This window comes from Mesoplodon mirus (genome assembly GCF_964341445.2).
Source record: "Mesoplodon mirus genome assembly, chromosome: X".
NCBI classification, from domain to species: Eukaryota; Metazoa; Chordata; class Mammalia; order Artiodactyla; family Ziphiidae; genus Mesoplodon; species Mesoplodon mirus.
In genome coordinates this window covers 95396814-95419245 of record NC_138981.1, presented here as the reverse complement: position 1 = coordinate 95419245, position 22432 = coordinate 95396814, and the positions used below count along the sequence as shown (strand labels likewise).

General features: G+C 36.9%; 1 protein-coding gene across 8 annotated transcripts in view; it reads left to right on the top strand.

Moving 5' to 3' along the window:
• CHRDL1 (chordin like 1) overlaps positions 1-22432 on the top strand; it is a gene marked incomplete at its 3' end in the record, with an annotated part of 115723 nt that overhangs the window by 3920 nt on the left and 89371 nt on the right. For all 8 annotated transcript variants that reach the window (XM_082609111.1, XM_082609109.1, XM_082609110.1 and 5 more), the window contains exon 3: positions 21819-21931. In XM_082609111.1, coding sequence (XP_082465237.1) covers positions 21819-21931 — 113 coding nt within the window. The remainder of the gene's footprint in view (positions 1-21818; positions 21932-22432) is intronic.

Below are 22432 nucleotides of genomic sequence, written 5' to 3'. Positions count from 1 at the left end.
TTCATCTCATAGGACACATGACACATTAGCCTATTTTCCTTTTCCTGTTCTAAACTGTACAAATCTCATTCCATTTTACGTAATTCATGAAATATCTGACAGATGAGCTGGATTTTTTCCCAAATTTCAGACTCTTCAGCAAAGGTTTTCAGTTTATGAAAAAGAATAACGCCGAAAAGAAAAAGAAAAAAAAAAAGAAAAAAGTAAAGCAGGCTCTGCCTCTTCCCTTCTGCTGAAAAACGAAGAAGGAAAAAACCTTCACATGAATTGGGTTGAGATGAAAAATCCTTTGAGGAAATTGAGATTCCAGGGACCGTGAGCAAATTGGATGCCATTTATTGAAAGGAACGTCCCCGCAAAGCCAGGGAATATTTCTAGAAAGTCAACGATCCGTGTGATGGGCTGACACATTGGAGAAAGCAGAGTGGCAGGAAAGGGGGGTAATTAACCCTCCTCGCAGCCACATTTGGGAGATTTATGAGTAACCGTTGACACCTCTGCTCTTGTTAGGAGCTTTCTGCTTGCCTTTGCCCACTGTGAGCCTCACCTTCTTTGGGCCACTTGCAGCCACCTCTGAGGTGGACCCTGGCCCTAAATTTGAAGGAAAAGCCATCGCTCTAGTTCCCCTTTTTGGCTGCATCAAAAGAAGCACAAAGTGGAACTGGTCCAAGAGGGGCATTCTCTGCTCCACTGAACTTATTCATGAGAAGGAACTGTGCAAATATGCTTGGTAGGAGCTGAAACAGCATCTGAAGCCCATCACTTAAACATTTATCTCCTTTATCAGCATAAGTTAAATATATCAGGCATGAGGCTTGCTGACAGGGAGAACAGTGCCAAACCTGCTCCATTGTTACCTGTGTTTCTGCCCCACTACGATTTTCGTAGTAAAGTGAGTCTCCTTCCTGGGAGAAATAGTGCTTTTGATTAGGCTTTTAAACATGAGTAATCCGTGGTGATACCTAGTATGATCGAGGCACAGAAGGAAGTTTAGCAGGACACGGTATCAGTAAGGAAGCTTGGATCAGCCTCTTCTCTTGCAGTCCTCAACTGACCTCCTTCTCCTTCTACTTGAATATGTAATCGACCTCAGAACCCTCCTCTTCCAGAAGTCCTCCTTGATTTAAGTGGATATGATAGAAAAGTTGTCCATCCATTCTCAGCTAAACTCACAAGCAGCTGGGCTTAAAAATCCTTCCTCTCTTAGGAAGAAACTTCCCTTATGGACTTACTGGCAGCATGGGGAAGCTTGCAACTGTTAGAAGACCGTCTCTTCTGGGAAGCCTTCCATATTTGTGAAGAATTGAGGAATATTGTCCATGCAACTTAGAGCTTAACTGACAAACCAAAGAAAAATATGATTGAAAAACAATTGACAGACCCCCCCAAACTATCACTCTCTGACATTTCCTACTGCTTATGAGTCTGTCCCAAGCCCCTTTGATATTCAGTTGGTGTCAAAATGATTATGTAACAGATTGCCTAGGGGACCAGTTCTGGTCTAGTGTTTCAGGCTTATAGTCAGATAATGAGGCTAAGGTCATGGTCATTCCCTGAATGAGCCACTCAGCATCATTCTTTGTGGCCACACCCAAGTTAACTGTCTCGAAGACACGTGCAAAGTTACCTCCACTAAAAGGAAACTCTCAAAGCATATGCCCTAGGTATGTTGCCTTGATACACACACACACACACACACACACACACACACACACACTACATGCACAGAGATTTATATTACAGCTCTAAGAGAAGTTAGAAGCAGTGAGGAATGGTCACATAAATGATCCATGTAATGTACTATTATGCTACCATTCAAACACTGCTTATTGAAAATTTGATAGCTTGGGAAAATGCTTATGTTAACTTATTTTAAAATTTCTTAAATTATAAAATTAATAATACTCATTGTACAAAATGATATGAAAGTATCTGAACTTCATAAAGAACCTGTATCTCTCAACACCCATCCCACTCCCCAGGGATGACCATTACTAATAGTTTGCTGTGTGTTCTTCCAAACTCTTTTCTCTGTGTGTTATAAAAACATATATACATGTCTGTAGGGTTTTTTCTTTTACAAAAATTGGATATTATATATATTTTTCTGTAACCTGCTTTTATTCAGCAGTGTGTCCAGGACATCCTTCCATGTCAGAACATTGCAGTGTAACAGTACCATATTCTTTCTAATGTCTACATAGTTCCCAATTATATGAGTGTGTCATGGTTTGTTTAACCAGTCCCTATTTGTAGATATTTAGGTTGTATCCAGTTTTTGCTATTACTATAAGTAAGGCATTAATGGATGCCTTAAGGCACTTAGGCAAGTATTTGTGAGTAACTGTTAGGTCAAAGTGTATGTTCAGTTTTAATCTTGGTAAGATCTGTCAAATTTCCTTCAAAAAAAGTTGTATCAATTTATGCTTCCACCATCTTTGTATGCATGTCCATTTCTAATTCCTTCACTGAAAGTATTATTAATCTTTGTATTTTAGGGCCAGTTTAATAGGGGAAATAATATTTCAGTTTTGTTGTGATATTTTCCTATTACTGGAGTATCTTTTCAATTATTTTTAATTCAATTGTATTTCTTCACTGAATTGGCTTTCATTTGGGTGCGTGTCTTATTGATTTGCAAAAGCTTATTTATTAACATAACATCAAATGTTTTTATTAACTTTTGTATTTCACATATTATTTTCCCAGTCTGCCATTTGATTTAAACTTTGTATAAGTTGTATTTTCCCATACAGAAGTTTTAAATTTTCTTGTAGTCAGATCTGTCGTTCATTTCCTTTATGGCTGCCCTGTGTGGCATGCGGGATCTTAGTTCCCTGACCAGGGATTGAGCCCGTGCCCCCTGCGGTGGAAGCGAGGAGCCCTAACCACTGGACCATGAGGGAATTCCCTCCTACTCCATATTCTTGTATTTTCTTCTACTGCTTCCATAATTTGGGGTTTTACCCATAATTCTCTGTTCTATCTGAAATTTATATTCATGCATGGTGTGCAATAGGGAACTAATTTTTTATCTCTGGGTGGTAGGTGCACGACTGTTACTTTTGTTCATTTTTGTACTTCTCTTTATTACAAAGTTTCCACAATTGGAAAATACTACTTTTACAACAGGTAAAAGTCCTTTAAAGTAAAAGGACATCTTGTTTCCCATATTTCTACCGTCGAGTTCTAGAGAAGGGTATAGGTATGGGGGTGGAAGGAGTAGAAAGAAGTTTTTTTTAATTAAAAAAATACTAGAAAAACTTCAGGAAACATGTAAGTGTAATGTTAATAAAGCTTCCCATCTCTCTTTGTTCCCTGATACCATTTTACCCAAGGAAGCCAAGGTTTTTGATTTTTCACGGGCTGGTTCAAGTGTAAGTTTCTAGGTCAAGGCAGATGCTCTGTAGCCTGTTTGCTCTCCTGTTTTAGGCATCAGGGTGGAATGAGGGGCGATGCTGTTATGGTCAAAGATTGGTGTAGAATCTGAGGAGGTCTGGAGAAAATGCTTTAATTGCAGAAAGCTGTTTGCACAAGGAAAAGTAGAAATGGGTGCTACCACTTGCTAGTAGCTAATTAGCCAGAATTCCGGTGCTCTCACAGGAGGGAAGACAGGTTCAGGAACCCAGGAAATACTGACTGTGCATCACAGTGGATGAATGAGCCATTTATGGCTTATATAAAAGTTTGTTACTGTCCAGAAGCAGCAAGGTTTGAAGTCTTTAGCCGGGATAAGGTCTTTGTGTAACTCCATTATGCTCTGTTGTTAAAGTTGTAGTCAAAAGAGGCCAGGAAGCTCTTTTGAAGTTCAAAGAAGCATAACATTGAGTGCTTAATATTCATGCAAATATAGGACAAACAGGCTGAAGGGTTTGCCTCTTTTGGCAATTCTGACTTAGGTAATGAACTATTGATCAAAGTGAGGTAGAAGAATTGAGTTGTTAAGAATATTCAATTATGTATTTCAAATGGACCAGCCTGTGCCAAGGCTGGCAGTCGTCCTGGGGTTCCCAGGAAGGACGAGTCCCCAGAAGAGTGAAGGGAAGGAAGAGGATACTTAGAATATTTGAGACATGGGGATCATGGCCTTATGGAGCCTACGCAGCCTCTTTATTGTGAAAACCAACCAGAAAGGCTTGAGTTTTCCACCTCTAGATTCTCACTTGGACGTTCGAGGTGATTTTTTGACAAGAGAAAGAAGCTAGCAGAAGAGTATTCCTGTTGACATCTTAGGGGTTTAAATAGATGGAAGTAGAATAAATAAAGAATACCTTAAAATTATATAGCTTAATGCTTTTCAAAGTATGTTCATAATTATTTTTTATACTGGGGGGTGGGACCAGTGGGGTTGAGAATGGAAGCTCTGGAGTCCAAGTAGATACAAACCCCAGCTCCATGACTTTCTTACTTATCTTGGGAACGTTGCTTAATCTTTCCAGCTTTAGTGGTCTTATCAGTACAGTTGGGGAAATAATAGCGTATCGACCATCAACATGATCATTTGAAGAACTGATGAGACTGTTCACGTGGAGTGCTTTGTGACAGTGGCTGGCACACAGTCTTTAATAAGTGGTAGCGATTCAAGTAACTCTCTTGCAAGCCAAATGATATTATCCCCTTAATTTTCAGATGAGAAACTTGAAACCCAATGAGGTCAAGTGACTTTGTACAAGGCCAGACAGCAAGTCCAAGGCAGTGCCAGAATGAAAACCCAGGTTTCCAAATTCAGTGTTCTGTTCACCACACCAGTTTGTGTCTAGCAGTTCTCTGAGGAAGCCAGTGCATTCTCTTGAATAGAAGCCCAGTCCTTTGCACATGGCAGCCACTTAACACATGAGATGATCCGAGTAAGTGAATAAAGAACTTTGTAACCAGAATTCCTAAGAGAGGCAGTATACTATTTGAGAGTTAAAAGACAGAGACTAGGACTAAAGTTATTCTGGAACCTAAATAAGCTAAGCCAAAGGAAATTTGTGAGGAAGGTTAAAAATATGTGCCTTTATGTCCACGCTTCTTAGATTTCCCTGACTTCTCAGTAGGATTGGAATGTCCTCATAGTCTAATGGCGAGTGGAGTGTGCTTTAAGTCGGGGGACCTGGTTTCTGGTCAGTTCTGTTGCTTGCTGTGTGGTATTGGTTGAGTCATTCATGCTCTCTCTGAACTAAAGATCCTCTACTCTGTAACTGAGAGGAATTCTTGCTTTCTGGACAGCAAACTAAAGGATGCCAGAATAGGGGTTGGGGAGGTGGGACAAGGGAAACCAAGGCTCTGGTTTTAGATACTTGGAGCACACCCGGACTTTTATTATTGACACAAGATTGTTGCAAAGAGTATTTTATTCATTTAAAATTTATAGCCTGCCCACTTCTAAAAACATTAAATACAGGTTATATATGAAAGAATAGTTGCAAGATGACTTTTTAAAAGATGAAAAAAAAATGGAGGCAATCTGAGGAAAGTAGAAAGGGTAGATGTTCTTAACACCTGCTTTGGTACATTATTCACATTCTAAATTGGCTTATGATTCCTGAAAAGATAAAAAGAGAAACTTTCCATTGGTGGGCAAGAGAAAATTATAGTTTCATCTATAGAGATTTATTTCCCACCTCCCAGTTACTCAAACAGTATTAATGATGGGATGTTTGCATGAAGCACATTCTAGGTGGTACAAAGACACCAACTGTAACCTTAATTTCATAGAAGAGAGAAGAATTGTGTTCGGCATTTCTTTATTAACCCTCTGTAAAGGAAGAGGGCAAGTATTAAATTTTAACTCAGTAAAAGTCTTTCTGTAAGTGCTAAGGAAAAGTGGCCCAGATATTTTAACTTTGGATGATATAAGTTAATTGATGGCTAGAACATGTAAATTTTATACAAATGGTTGTTTAAATATGTCTGCTAGACTGGATTGTCAATTATCAGATGCCCTAAGCAAAGTTTATATTAACATTATTTTTTCTATTTAAAAACAGATGCTCATTTTTTAAAAAAAATATACCTGTGGCAACTCTTTATTTATTTATTTTTGGGTGTTGGGTCTTTGTTGCTGCACGTGGGCTTTCTCTGGTTGTGGAGAGCAGGGGCTACTCTTCCTTGCGGGGCATGGCCTTCTCACTGCAGTGGCTTCTCTTGTTGCAGAGCATGGGCTCTAGGCGCGCAGGCTTCAGTAGCTGTGGTGCCTGGCCTTCAGTAGTTTTGGCTCGCGGGCTCTAGAGCTCAGGCTCAGTAGTTGTGGCGCACGGGCTTAGCTGCTCCGCGGCATGTGCGATCTTCCCGGACCAGGGCTCGAACCCGTGTTCCCTGCATTGGCAGGCAGATTCTTAACCATTGCGCCACCAGGGAAAGCCCATATGCTCATTTTTTAACATTCAGAAGTACATAAAAGTATTAGGAAAACAAAAGACATTGGTAATCTCAACATTTACGTTAATCATGGTTAATTGGCATATAGGCTTCTGGTCTTGTTTTCTACGCTCAGCTGTTCATACATATTATTTTATAAAAATGAAGCACTATCTTGTAGTGAATTTGGTTTATTATGCCAATTAACGACTGATTCTCTAAAATTCACCTGTAGTGGAGATACAACTCATGTTGTCTAAAGCGAAAGCTGAATATTTTAAATGCCAGTTGCAGAACATGCAAAGTTGATCCTGTTGTGAAAAGTTCAAGAGCACAACTTGAATTCTTGACCAAGCAGAAAGTAAACCCCTTTTAGCAGAGACTTGTGCAGCTGAGGTGCTGATAGAAAAAACAATTTGTCTTTTTTGAAGAAGAGCTTTGATTTTTGCCCAAAGTCCTATGCCAGATGACAAGTAAGAGATGATTTTAGCCAGAAGAATTATTCGGATCAGGTTTCACCAGCTGAACAGCCTTTCTGTAAAAGGATCTCCCATGGCCTCATAGTAAAGACTAATGAGAATACCATCAAGTCCCAGTTATCCATGTTAATGGGAGATAGAAGGGCATAATGAATTGAAATTTCATGGAAAATCTCCATTTTTCAACTTAGCCAATAATGTCGCCTTGTTCAACTGTCAGACCTCTTTGAAATATGGACCCTTTTCTTCTCATTGAGTCTGCCCACCTGCTAATAGAAAAGCTAGTAGAAAAGGCAGGTAGTGGGAAGGCCATGGTGTGCATAGGCCACTCAATATATATTAAGTTGAATTGATTTTGGACGAATGATCCAACAAATAGGAATAAGGTAATTAACCCCCAGATAAAGAGGAATAAGCTGTATACTCAAAGTGAAGAACTTGGCTTTTTCCTGGCGTTCCTTTTTCATTGGCTTCCACAGCCTGGAAATGAAGTCTTAAAGCCCTGAGGAAATCTGACTGAGACTTCAATTCTAGAAACCCAATTTCCAGAGAAATAGGACCCTTTTTTTTCTGTAGTAACTACTACATCCTGCCCTTCCTCCATTCTGCTTCAAGTTTGATGAATGACAGAAGGAAAGTACTTGGGCCTTTAATTTTTCCTTCACTATTATAGTAGTCTTTTTAAAAAAAATAAATTCTTAAGGAATTTGTTTACTTGATTTGTTCTCTCATATAATGAACAGCCAAGATTCATCTCTCCCTTTCTACTGACTGTATGCGTTATAATAAAATAAATATTATTGTAATACTTACATGATGATGTGTCTACGGTAATAGCTCTTATCAAAAACAGCTCATGGGAATATTTTCTTGCCTTTAGACTGGTGATGAAGTTATTGACCTTTTGACCTGGGTCCTGGGTGCTAGACAGTAATGGTTGGGCAAAACATTGATGGCAGAGTGGCACATCTCTGTTGTTTACTTTTTGTCGTCATTGTTTCTGTTAACAGGGGCCCCTAAAGTAGCAGGGATTGCCACTTTTAATTAGGGCCAGCTGAATCATTTGAAAAATAGCTATGATGATGCAGGTTGAAGGTCCATCTCAAGTGTTAGTTGGAATTCCTTTGGGATCAAGTTCTACTCAACAGATACCATGAGTTAGTGGTAAGTCATGAATTCTCCAGCTGGTATCTCTCAGGTACTGGCAAGTGATAAGCTTACTCTTCTTGCCTATGTCTCCTTGAAGTTGGCGAGGCATCATTGTTTCCGTAAAATCAGCTCACTTGTGCTTCTTGTCCAAGATGATATACTGGAACTTTAGGTGTGGTCAGTGATGCTGTGTAACTCATGAAATTCACTCCTGGGTGACGGCAAAAAGTTTTTAGAAGTTCAGATTTATAAGCATGTGCTGAAATGGACTTTATCGTAGTTTCTGAAAATTGATCATTGTTCGGTGTACTCATGGAGAGATCAACTATAACTGTGCTAACCGCTCAATCGTGGACAGCCATGGTAAAAAATGTCTTAAAGATTATAGTGTTTACTTTTGCTATGTAATAGAAAAAAAATCAGTGTCAGTAATTACAGAAGCATTGTTTAATAGCACCAGTGACGTTACTGTTTAGCTCCTTGTCTCTGCCTTCAGTTCCTGAATTTGCTCCTTCCAGGAATAAGTGGATTTCTGTCTGGGGCATAATTGGCAAAACCCCATGTTTCTGAGGTAACAGGACCAAGGTACTTGATGAAGACCATTATATTTGCATTTATGGTCGGGTTTCTCTCTGAAGTTAGTGTTTGAGTAAGATATTTTCATCCTCAAGAGGCATAGTTTGTAAGACACTAGTATTGTAATATGAGATAAATGTCATGTGAGTATTATGAGGAAAGTGCTGATAGGTATAAAGAGAATGAAAAAGAACCTTTAGCTAGGGTACTCTTGTCTTCCCAACTAGATTTCATAGCCTTTGAGAGCATGGGCACTATTTCATACTTTATGATTTATCATTGAGATGGATACCAAAAAAATGCAGAATGAAGTCTGCCAGCTGTACCATCTCATATAATCTATTTGAGCATGACTTGACTTCACTACAGACAACACCTTATTCTTTAAAACGTGAGCAAAGCTGTGTCTCAAAGGTAGGGTGGAAGGGTATTTTGAGAAAAAGTGAGGCAAGAATGTGTGGAAGCCCATTATTTTTCAAGTTCTAAAAGTGGGTGACATGCACCTTACAACCGTGTAGCAGGACAGGCAAAATGCTATAGTGGTTCCAGTCCTTGGCTCTGAGGCCAGACTACTTAGGTTTGAATTCCAGCTCCATACATTGACTAGTCATGTCAACTTAGGCAAGTTACCAAACGTCCCTGTGCCTCAGATTCCGCATCTGTAAAATGGGGCTAATAATGCGATCTACCTTGTAGGGTTGTGGGGAGAATTTAGTGAATTTATGGATGTAAAACCATTAGAACAGAGCCTGGCTCATAGGAAGTGTTCAACAAATTTTGTTGTTGTTTTTGTTATTACTATTATCATCATTCTCATCTGGCTCTATGTTTTTCAGGACCTGGTTCCTTGGCTCCTTTTTACATTTATCATCTACTTCCTTAGCCTTTGAGCCAAATTTGGAGCAGGAAAATTTAGATCACTCAGTTTCACACATTGTCTATCAATACTCTTTAGAGGCTGAATTTGGGACAAACAGAATCTATTGGCTGAAGCAAGTTATTTGAATTATTTGCGGTTTTCATGAATAGTGGTGAGCTCAGGTATACTGAAAGGATTCATTTAATAGTGTCCATGAAATAACCTGTCTTAAAGATATTTCAGAGAAATGATAGCAAATTGCTTAAAAGGTATATATAAAGAATACCCTCCTTGTGGCATCGCTGTATACTGTTCCTTTGGAAACAGACTTTCCTGCAAGTTAGAATCTTTAACAATTTGGATGTGAGTATTAAAAGTATGTGAATGCACTTGAAACCCATATTTTAATAGCATGTCTTATTTTAGTGCTTGCTTAATCTTTCAGGGGTCCTTATCTTTTATTATCCCATTTCTTTTTCGTCAAGAAAGGAATAAATCACACAGCCATGTAGATCACATCGCTGATAATGAAAGCTCATACAACTTCATATTTTTAGTAGGTAGATCTGATGTCAGCTTCTGAGTGAGCTAATTATTTCTGACAGAATAATCCAGAATCAAATACATAATACACAAGCTTCCATCTTACTTTGCGACGTGGATTTAAATCGACAAAGTAATTTCTAGCTTACCTCCATCCAAGGTAAGTGGCTGAAGAACCATACAAGTAAGACAATTTATGCTAGCCTAATAATGCCACTTAAGTAGGCTCCTTCATGGATTTGCTTCTAAGCATATACTCAGATTCTTTCTGAAATGTCTAGATAAGTTGTACATATGAAATACAAATAACTTAGGTGTTTGTCATTTAGATTATAAATTTATTATAGAGAAACAGTCATTCTCCTCTCACCAACATGTGGAAGTTTGCAAAAGGTGCCTCATTTAGATGTTTGCTTTGGGAAATTCTTGATTGTCTCTCCTCAGTTAAAGATGCAGGGATTGTTAAAATTTTTTCCTACTCTATTCTAGAACACCATGGAGCAGAAGTCTAATTTGTGTGTGTACCAAGAAAATTGTATTCCTAAGACTTGGCTGAAAAATATACAAGTTATGTCTGCAAAGTAATTTTGATTTTTCTGAGTTCTTTTAATTAATAAATGGTTTTGAGCACTTGCATTTAGTCCAGGAATATAGCTTAATGTAACAATATTAATAATAATAATGGTAATATCATAAAAGGGGAAATAAAAGTACTTACTAGAAATGAATATGTATTCAACCTTCCTGATAAAGAAAAAAAGAAATATTGTTTCCACTTCCCTCACCAAATTTGCAAAGTTTTAAGCAATTAAAATATCCTGTGTTGGACATTTTCACACAGTGCAATCAGAAAGTAAATTAGTGTACTTTCTCTGGAAGGCAGCTTGACAATGTAGATCAGGAGTTTAAAAGCACTGAAAACCTTTGACCCAATAAGTCTACTTCTAAGGATTTATATTAAGAAAATAACCAGTATTGCATACACTGGTTTATATCCAAGAATATATATATTTTAAATTTATTTATATTTTGGCCACACCACATGGCATGTGGGGTCTTAGTTCCCTGACCAGGGATCGAACCCAGGCCCCCTGCAGTGGAAGTGCAGAGCCTTAACCACTGGACTGCCAGGGAAGTCCTTATATACGAGGATATTTTTCATGGAATTTTTTTTAAAAGAAAGAGAAGGAAACAATTTGATACCCCCAAATAGGGGATGGGTTAAGAAATTATGGTTCAGCTGTGTTAGTGGAGAATCATGTTACTAGGCATGTGGTATGGGGGAAATATTTAATGGCACAAAAACGTCCATAACGTGTTAATTTTAGAGTGTAGTTTACAAAATGTATTGGGTTGGCCAAATAGTTCGTTCGGGGTTTCCCATAATGGGAAAACTTTAATGCAAAAATGGAATGAACTTTTTGGCCAACCCAATATATTGTATATGCTGTTAATTTTATAATAAAAAACTTCATACACCTTTATGCACAGGAAAGAGACTAGAGACTAGAAAGAACTTCCAGTTTTTGGTCTGACATGTAAAGAGCTTCGAAGTTGTCACTCCTATAAGCAAAAAGCTTAAGGAAGTGAAAATCAACAACTGCTCTTAAATGAATGAGAAAATTGAGGTCACAGGGCAAACTGCCTTGTGTTTTTTACTCTGAAAACTGGAAAGACAGGCTAATACTGTTACCACTGCTGGGTCCTGGTAGGAGCACTTAGCAGGTAATTGACTAATTGCTGGCAAAGGAGCATATTCTAGCTTGGTAGAGAAAAACACTTTCTTCATGAGTTTTACCTCCAGAATCCCCACCAGGTTCTCAGGATTGGTGAAAAATTCCTAACTGTTTCAGGGAGAAGAGGGAAAAGGTAACCATTTTGAAATAAGCCCAGAGCACTTTGTTCTCCATAACTAAGGCCTGGCCTCAAGGGAAGTGATTTTACCAGAGCCTAACGGATTTTTTTTTCTTTAATAAATTTATTTATTTATTTATTTTTATTTTTTTATACTGCATTGGGTCTTTGTTGCTGCACGGGGGCTTTCTCTAGTTGTGGCAAGCGGGGGCTACTCTTCGTTCCGGTGCATGGGCTTCTCCTTGCAGTGGCTTCTCTTGTTGCAGAGCACTGGCTCTAGGCACACGGGCTTCAGTAGTTGTGGCATGTGGGCTCAGTAGTTGTGTCTCGCGGGCTCTAGAGCACAGGCTCAGTAGTTGTGGTGCACAGGCTTAGTTGCTCCGTGGCATGTGGGATCTTCCCAGCCCAGGGCTCGAACCCGTGTCCCATGCATTGGCAGGTGGATTCTTAATCACTGCGCCACCAGCGAAGTCCCTGATTTGGGTTTTATCAGAACCTAACCAACCTGGAAGAAGGAATATATACCCATCTCCACTAACCGTCCTGTCTCACCTACATTGATGGGGAGGAGCAAAGTTAATTAGCACTTTTGAAGGTCACAGCTCAGGGACATGGATCACTGAAAGACTGAGAGCTAATTATATGATTATAGAACACTTCTCCTTCCCTCACAATTTACTACCACATCAATTGGAGTCCTGTATAATAACAGGAGATGGAAAGGACTGCAATACTTAGACACTATTTAAGAAGGAGAACTAGGGAAACCCAAAAACATTGGGGAGGGGATAAACAAAGACACTAGGCAAATTTTAGCCTCTGACATCATGGCTACAAAAAAACAGTAAAATTAGCCTTACTCCTAGCTAGGTTAACATAGAATCTCCCGCTAATGCTCTACTTACCTCAGTTACTTTTCCCCAGTACATCGTGTCCGACTTTCAACAAAAAATTATGAGGCATGCTAAAAGACAAAAAAAAAAAATCAATCTGAAGAGAAAAATCAAGCGTCAGAACCAGGCTCAGATATGGCAGATATTTTGAAATTATCAGACTTGGAATTTAAAATAAATAAGATTAAGGTACTAAGAACTCTAATGAAAGAAGTAGGCAAAAATGTAAGAGTACATGGGCAATGTAAAGAGAGAGATGAAAACTCTAAGAAACAATCAAAAAGAAATGTGAGAAATCAAAAACACTGTAACAGAAATGAAGAATACTTTTGATGAGTTCATCAGTACACTGGGTATGATTGAAGAAAGAATCAGTGAACTAAAGATATGCCAAGAGAAACTTCCCAAGCTGAAAAATAATCTAAAATTTTCAACAGAATATTCAAGAACTGTGGGAAAATTACAAAAGGTGTAACGTGTATGTAACAGGAATACCAGAAGGAGAGGAGAAAGGAACAAAAGAAATATTTGAAGTAATAATGGCTGAGAATTTTCCAAAAGCAATGACAAACAGCAAAGCACAGATCCAGGGAGCTCAGAGAATATAAAGCAAGATAAATATGAGAAAACCTACACCTAAGCATATCATATTTAAACTACAGAAAATCAAAGACAAAGAGAACATCTTGAAAGATGCCAGAGAATTTATGTCATAGAGTGTTCTGCCTTTGTTTCCCTCTAAGAGTTTTATAGTGTTTGGCCTTACATTTACATCTTTCATCCATTTTGAGTTTATTTTTGTGTATGATGTTAGGAAGTGTTCTAATTTCATTCTTTTACATGTAGTTGTCCAGTTTTCCCAGCACCACTTATTGAAGAGGCTGTCTTTTCTCCATTGTATATTCTTGCCTCCTTTATCAAAAGTAAGGGGACCATATGTGCGTGGGTTTATCTCTGGGCTTTCTATCCTGTTCCATTGGTCTATATATCTGTTTTTGTGCCAGTACCATACTGTCTTGATGACTGTAGCTTTGTAGTATAGTCTGAAGTCTGGGAGGCTGATTCCTCCAGCTCCATTTTTCTTTCTCAAGATTGCTTTGGCTATTCGGGGTCTTTTGTGTTTCCATACAAATTGTGAGACTTTTTGTTGTAGTTCTGTGAAAAATGCCATTGGTAGTTTGATAGGGATTGCATTGAATCTGTAGGTTGCTTTGGGTAGTATAGTCATTTTCACAGTGTTGATTCTTCCAATCCAAGAACATGGTATATCTCTCCATCTGTTTGTATCATCTTTAATTTCTTTCATCAGTGTCTTATAGTTTTCCGCATACAGGTCTTTTGTCTCCTTAGGTAGGTTTATTTCTAGGTATTTTATTCTTTTTGTTGCAGTGGTAAATGGGAGTGTTTCCTTAATTTCTCTTTCAGATGTTTCTTCATTAGTGTATAGGAATGCAAGAGATTTCTGTACATTAATTTTGTATCCTGCTACTTTACCAAATTCATTGATTAGCTCTAGTAGTTTTCTGGTTGCATCTTTAGGATTCTCTACGTATAGTATCATGTCATTTGCAAACAGTGACAGCTTTACTTCTTCTTTTCTGATTTGGATTCCTTTTATTTCTTTTTCTTCCCTGATTGCTGTGGCTAAAACTTCTAAAACTGTAGAAAACTATAGATCCAACGCAGCCATAAATAAATGAATAGATAGATAGATAGATAGATAAATAAATAAATACACATTGTTGAAAGAAGAAATCCACCAACCTAGAAATTGAAGGAAATTTTCACCAATCAACTTGCCTTGCAAGAAATGTTAAAAGAAATTCTTCAGGAAAAAAGAAAATAATATACGTTAGAAACTCAGATCTATATAAAGAAAGGAAGAGTGTTATAGAAGGAATAATTGAAGGTAAGAAAAAATCTTTTATTTTTCTTATTCTTAATTGATCTAACAATAAAGTTTGTTCAAAATAATAATAGCAACAGTGTACTGAGTGATTATAGTTGATGGAAAAGTGAAATGAATGACAAAGATTTTATAAAGGATGGGAGAGAGGAATTGGGAATACTCTACTATAAAGTACCTGCAGTAACGGTGAAGCAGTATAGTGTTATTTGAAAGTGGATTTAGATTAGTGTAAATGTGTACTGTAAACTCTAGGACTGCTACTAAATTTAAAAAATAAGTATTATTGATATGCTAAGAGAAGAGAGAAAATAGAATAATAGAAAATGCTCAAATAAAGCCAGAGAAAGCAGAAAAAGAGTGGAATACACACACACACACACAAAGAAAAAGAATCAAGGGAAATGAATAAAAAATAATTACAAATATGGTCAGTTTTAATCCAACTGTATCAATAATCACTTTAAATGTGAATGGTCTATATACACCGACTAAAAGACAGACTATCAAAGTGGCTTATAAAAAAACAAGACCCAACTATATGTTGTCTACAAGAAACACACTTTAAATGTAAAAATATATATAGATTAAAAGTAAAGGGATGGAAAAAGATATAGCATGCTAACACATACTAATCAAAAGAAAGTGGGAGTAACTATATTACTTTCAGACCAAGTAGACTTCAGAGCAAGGAAAATTATGTGTATACCTAACAGAGCATTAAAATATGTGAAGCAAAAACTGACAGAACTGCAGGAAGATACAGACAAATCCACTATTATAATTAGAGACGTTTACACCCCTCTATTAGTAATTAACAGGATCCAGCAGGCAGAAAATCAGTAATAGTATAGTTAAACTGAACCACACCATCAATCAACTGGATCTAATTGTCATCTACAGAGTATTTCATCCAACAACAGTAGAATACACATTCTTCTCAAGCTCACATGAAAGATTCACCAAAATAGACCACATTCATTGGTCATAAAACACACCTTAACAAATTTATAAGAATATAAGTTATACAAAGTATGCTCTCAGAACACACTGGAATTAAACTAAAAATCAATAACATGAAGATACCTGTAAAATATCAAAATATTTAGAGATTAAACAATATACTTCCAAATAGCACATAGGTCAAAGAAGTCTCAAGTGAAGTTTCAAAATATTTTGTATTATATGAAAATAAAAATATAATTCATAAAAATTCATGAGATATAGTGAAAGCAGTGCTTAGAGGGAAATTTATAGCATAGAATTAATATATTAGGGGGAAAAAAAGGACCTAATGTCAATAATCTAAGCTTCCACCTTAGAAAACTAGAAAAAGAAGAGCAAATCAAACCCAAAGTAAGCAGAAGAAAAGAAATTTAAAAAAATTAAAGCAGAAATCAATGAAAGTGAACCAGGAAAACAATAGAGAAAAATCAATGAAACCAAAAACTGGTTCTTTGAAAAGATCAAGAAAATAGATAAACCTCTAGTCAGGTTAACTAAGAAAAAGAGAGAGAAAGCACAAATTACTAATATCAGAAATGAAAGAAAGGCCATCACTACTACCAAAAGCATAATAAAAAATATTATGAACAACTCCATGCCATCATAGTGATAACTTAGGAAGAAACTTACCAATACCTGGGAAGATACAACCAACCAAAACTCACACAAGAAGAAATAGACAATCTGAATAGGCTTATATCTGTTAAAGAAATTAACAGTCTTCCAAAACAGAAAGCACCACGCCATGATGTACTGGTGAATTTTACCAAACATTTAAGGAAGAAATAATACCAGTACTACTCTACTATCAGTTTCAGAAGATAGAAGCAGAGAGAACATTTTCTGACTCATTATTCTATGAGACCAGTATTACCCTAATACCAAAACCAGATAAAGACATGATAAGAAAGGAAAACTGCAGAGTAATATCTCCCATGCCCAAATCCTCAACAAAATTTTAGCAAATTGAATCAAACAATGTAGGACAAATCCAGTCAAGTGGGATTTATTCCAGGTATGCAAGGCTGTTTCATCATTCAAAGATCAATTAATGTAATCCATCACATCAATAGGCTAAAAAAGAAAAACTACAGGATGATATCAGAAGATGCAGAAAAGCCATTTGACAAAAGCCAACACTGTACAGCAAACGAGAAATAGAGGGGGACTTCTTCAACTTCATAAAGACCATCTATACAAAAATCTACAGCTAATACCACACTTAATGGAGTGAACTGTATGTTTTGCCCCTAAGATCAAGAACAAGGCAATGGTGTCCTCTCTCACCATTCCTATTCATTGTTGTACTGGAAGTCCTAACTAATGCAATAAGGTGGGAAATGGAAATAAAGTGTATACATATTTGGAAGGAAGAAGTAAAACTACCTTTGCTAGCAGATGACATGATTATTTTAAAAATCCCAAAGAATCAGCCAAAACACCCTCCTAAAATTGACAAGCAATTATAGGAAGGTTTAAGGATATGAGGTTAATATATGAAAGTCAATTGTTTTCCTATATACTATCAATGAACAATTGGAATTCGTAATTGAAAACAATCATTTACATTAGCACCAAAAATGAAGTACTTAGATATAAATTTAGCAAAATGTGTATAAGATCTATATGAGGAAAACTACAAAACTCTCAGGAAAGAAATCAAATAACTGGAAAGAGATTCCATGTTCATGGGTAGAAAGACTCAGTATTGTTAAGATACCAGTACTTCATGACTTGATCTATAGATTCAATAAAATACCAATCAAAATCCTAGAAATTTACTTTGTGGAAATCAACAAAGTAACTCTGAAGTTTATATGGAAAGGCAAAAGACCCAAAATTGCCAACACAATATTGAAGAACATCAACAAAGTTAGAGAACTGAAACTACCCAACTTCAAGACTTGCTATGAAGCTTTAGTAATTAAGACAATGTGATGCCATAGAAAGAATAGACAAATGGATCAGTGGAGCATAGCCCAGAAATAGACCCACACAAATATAGTCAACTGATCTTCAACAAAAAGATCAAGGACAATTCATTGGAAAAAAGGATACTCTTTTCAACAAATGGTACTGGAACAACTAGACATCTGCATGCAAAAAATGACCATAAAAATAACTTACAAAGTGGATCAAAGAACTAAAATGCAAAACTATAAAACTTCCAGAAAGTAACATAGGAGAAAATCTAGGTGACCTTGGGTTTGTTAATGAGTTTTCAGATACAACAAAAGTATGCTCCATGAAAGAAAAAGTTGATAAACTGGACTTTATTACAAGTGAAAAATTCTGCTGTGCCAAAGACACTGTTAAGAGAGTGAAAAGACAAGCCACAGACTGAGGGAAAATACTTGCAAAATGCATATCTGATAGAGGACTTGTACTGAAAATATACAAGTAACTCTTAAGACTCAACAATAAGAAAATGAACAATGCAATTAATAAATGGGCAAAAGAGCTAAACAGATACCTCACCAAAGAAGATACATACATGGCAAGCAAGTATATGAAAAGATGCTCAATTTCAAATGTCATTAGGGAATTGAAAACTCAAACAACAAATGAGATACCACTGCATACCTATTAGAATGTGGAGACAGCAGGAACTCTCATTCATTGCTTGTGGGAGTGCAAGATGGTACAGTCACTTTGGAAGACAGTTTGGCAGTTTCTTAAAAAACTAGATGTAGCCTTACTCTAAAATCCAGCAACCACACTCCCAGGTATTATGCAAATGAGTTGAAAAGTTATGCCACACAGAAACCTGCACACAAGTGTTTTTAGCAGCTTTATTCACAATTTCCAAAAATTGGAAGCAACCGAGATGTCCTTCAACAGGTGAATTGAGAAACAAGCTGTACATCCATACAGTGGAATATTATTCAATGATAAATGAGCTGTCAAGCCATGAAAAGACATAGAGGAATCTTAAATGCATATTGCTAAGTGAAAGAAGCCAGTCTAAAAAGACTGCATACCCTATGATTCCAACTATATGACATCTTGGAAAAGACAAAACTATAGAGACAGTAAAAAGTCAGTGGTTTTTGGGAGTTGTGGGAGTGGAGTGGGGGAAAGATGAATAGGCAGAGTAGGGGATATTTAGGGCAGTGAAACTATTCTGTATGATATTATAATGGTGGATATATGTCATTATACATTTGTCGTAACACATAGAACTATGCAAAGAGTGAGTTCTCATGTAAACTATGTACTTTATTTAATATTGATATATCAGTATCGGTTCATTAATTGTAACAAATGTACCACACTAATGCAAGAGCTTAATGCCAGGAAAAAGTGGGGGTGAGGTGAAGTGGGGATATGTGGGAACTTTGTGTACTTTCTACTCAGTTTTTTGTTAAGCCTCTGTTGAAAATCAATAGACCCATAAGTGTGGGTCCTTGTCTGTTTTTTGACTCTCCATCCTATTCCATTGGCATATTTGTCTAACCTTTTTCCAACACCACACTATCTTGAAAACTTTAGTTTTATATTGCCTTGAAATCACATAGTGTGTGTCTTCCAACATCTTTCTTTTTCAAAATTGTTTTGGCTATGCTGCTTCTTTGCCTTTCTTTAGAAGATGTAGGACTATTCAGATTATCTGTCTTTCCTTGAGTAATTTGGTAATTGTGTCTTTCAAATAATTCATCCATTTCATCTAAGATGTTAACTGGTGTAAAATTATTCATAATATTGCCCTTTTAATATCTATAGCATCTATAATAAAGACCTCTCTTTTGTCCCTGTATTAGTAATTTGCATCTTCTCTCTTTTTATCTTTGTTAGTCTTACTAGAATTTTATCAATTTTATTGATTGTCTTAGAGAACCAGGTTCTGGTTTCATTCATTTTTTTCTATTGATTTTGTTTTCAATTTCATTGACTTCTGTTTTTTTATTATTCATTCCTTCTATTTACTTTTGGTTTATTTTGTTCTGTGTTTTTCTAGTTTCTTAAGGCATTGATTTGAGATTGTTCCCCTTTTCTAATATAGGTACTTAGTGATATAAATTTCCCTCTAAGTACTTCTTTAGTTGAATCCCACTAATTTTGATATGCTGTGGTTTTATTTTCTTTTAAATTACTAGATACTTTAAATTATTATAATTATTATTAAATTATTAGATATGTTCTAATTTCCCTTTTGATTTTTTCCTTCAATCCACAGGCAATTTATGAATTACCAACATATTAAATGTGGTTTCTTCTTGTGCTGGAATTGTGTGAACGGAATGTTTCTTTTTTTTTCTATATACTTTTACATTTTTATTTTTTCTTTTTCTGTGTTTTCCAATTTTCTACACTGAGCAGGCATTACCTTTCTAATTAGAAAATAATCAATTATTATAAAATAACACTCTACGTTTTGTAGCACTTTATAATTTACAAGGAGCTTTATCTAATTCTCCAACATTTGCTTGAGAAACATATAATCCATATTTCATAGATGCTGAAAATTGAGATTGACAGAGTTAAATGACTTGCTCGATGCCACAGAACTAGAGCTAGTTAGGATTCAGACCCAGATTTTCTGACTCCCAGTTCATCGTCCTGAAGAAGTTGGAAATAAAGATTTGAAAAGTAAATTTGAATTTATCTTGTGGGAAGCTGGAAAGAATCACAGAGGGTCTTTGAAGCAATAAGTGACACTTGAGGCATTTATCTCAGTGTAGTTTTAATTTGAATCTCTGATTACTAATGAGGTTGAACATATTTTCCTGTTTATTGCCTGCTCTCATTTCTTCTCTAAATTGCTCTTCATGTGCTTAGATCATTTTTCTATTGGATTGGTTGGTCCTTTACTTATTGATTTGAATAATTGGAAAATATTCCAGATGCTAACACTGTATTTATATTAATAATTTATTTGTTGGAAATATCTTCTTCTTGTTTCTTGCTTATCTGTCTTTATTCTTTCAATTTTGATCAACAAGGCAGTATCTACTGGGGAGTGTGTGGGGAAATTAATGTGCTTGCAACAAGAGGTGTCTCAGTTTATTTTGACCTTGTATGATGGGAAGGAGGATGGGAAGCAGGAGACAGAAGAGGATGGGATTGGAAGACAAACCACATGATTTGGAAATTCATTTACTAGTCATTTGTTAGTTGCTTACAGTTATTGGCCACAGTGTGCTGGGCCATGTGATAGATGGAGAGTGAAGAATAAATGTTTTCTACATTCGAGGACCTTTTACCTTAATGGAGAAATGAGAGATGTAAAATAAGACAAGTAACACAATATGTGCTCAAGTAACTATGGTACAAGATAAGCTGTGGCTATGAAAAATTATATTCCAGCAAAGGGGAAGGAAACATTACTTTTAGTTAATTGAGAATTGTTGAAGCAAGAAGTCTATACGTTGAATGAGAACAAGGACTGTGTGTGTTTCTGCTCAGCATTTTATCCCCAGCACTTAGCATAGTGCCTAACAAAGATCAAGTGCCCAAATATTTGCTTAATGATGGAATGATGTTAGCATGTGTGAGCAAAGCCTTTTATAGGGACCTAACACAATGTGTTTAATTCATCACTCTACACCACCACCAGGCAGCTCTGAGAATGTTCTGATAGATCAGCATTTCAGACATTAGCTTCCATTTCCAAAGCAAGGGAGCACAACCTTTTCCAAAAAGACACAGGGCATGCTCCCTTATCTTACTATTATAATAGCAGTAGTCAAGATTTTGGCTTCACTGTCAGGCAAACCTGAGTTTGAGTCGCATGTCAGTTACTAACTAGTTATATGACTCTTGATTTCCTTCACCTATAAAATGAGACTAATAGGGCTTCCCTGGTGGCGCAAGTGGTTGAGAGTCCGCCGGCCGATGCAGGGGACACGGGTTCGTGCCCCAGTCCGGGAAGATCCCACATGCCACGGAGCAGCTAGGCCCGTGAGCCATAGCCGCTGCGCCTGAGCATCCAGAGCCTGTGCTCCGCAACGGGAGAGGCCAGAACAGTGAGAGGCCTGCGTACCACAAAAAAAAAAAAAAAAAAAAGAGACTAATAGTGCCTACCTTACTGGGTCATTGTAGAATCAAATAAGGAAAGCATGTAAAATACTGAGCCATCATAGGGGTTCTATAAATATTCCCTGTGCCTCTTCCCTTGATGTACACTAAAATGGATGGAACCTGTGATTGCCTTTGGATTTTGTGATTGGTCCATGTTTTCTAACCGGCATATTCTATCTCCTCCCTCACAGATTCAGAGACATATTGTGTGTTTCAAGACAAGAAGTACAGAGTGGGTGAGAGATGGCATCCTTACCTGGAACCTTATGGGTTGGTTTACTGCGTGAACTGCATCTGCTCTGAGGTACAATCTCCAATGGAATTTGATTTCCTACTTTGCTCCTCAGCATGCAGAGATGCTTTCAAGTGCCTAGATGGCCAGGGAGCATGAGTGATAAAAACGTAAAAGAAGTTAGGAAGCAGATTGTAAGGAAAAATACACATCTCCTATCTTTTCCTTCTGTTGCCTTTTGGCTTGATTTTCATGGGATCTCAATGAGTTATTTGCTATAGATGGATACTTAATGGTCTCTTAGCCAAATGATATAGGACTTGGAAAAAGTGGAGTGGAGGAGAAAGCTCAATATAATGCCTGGATTGTGAGACAGTATCATTTTTGAATACCACTTTCAAGCCTGGCCTTTAGAGAAGAGATTAGGACAGATTATAAACTGGTTCATATGGAGAGTGTATTTTATGTTATTTCAGCCAATGACTGTAATTAGGATTGAGGTTGTGAAACCCTGGCCTGAACCTTGTGAGGATTAGAGTTCTCTTGGCTTGGCCTTGGCTCCAGTCCAGTCAC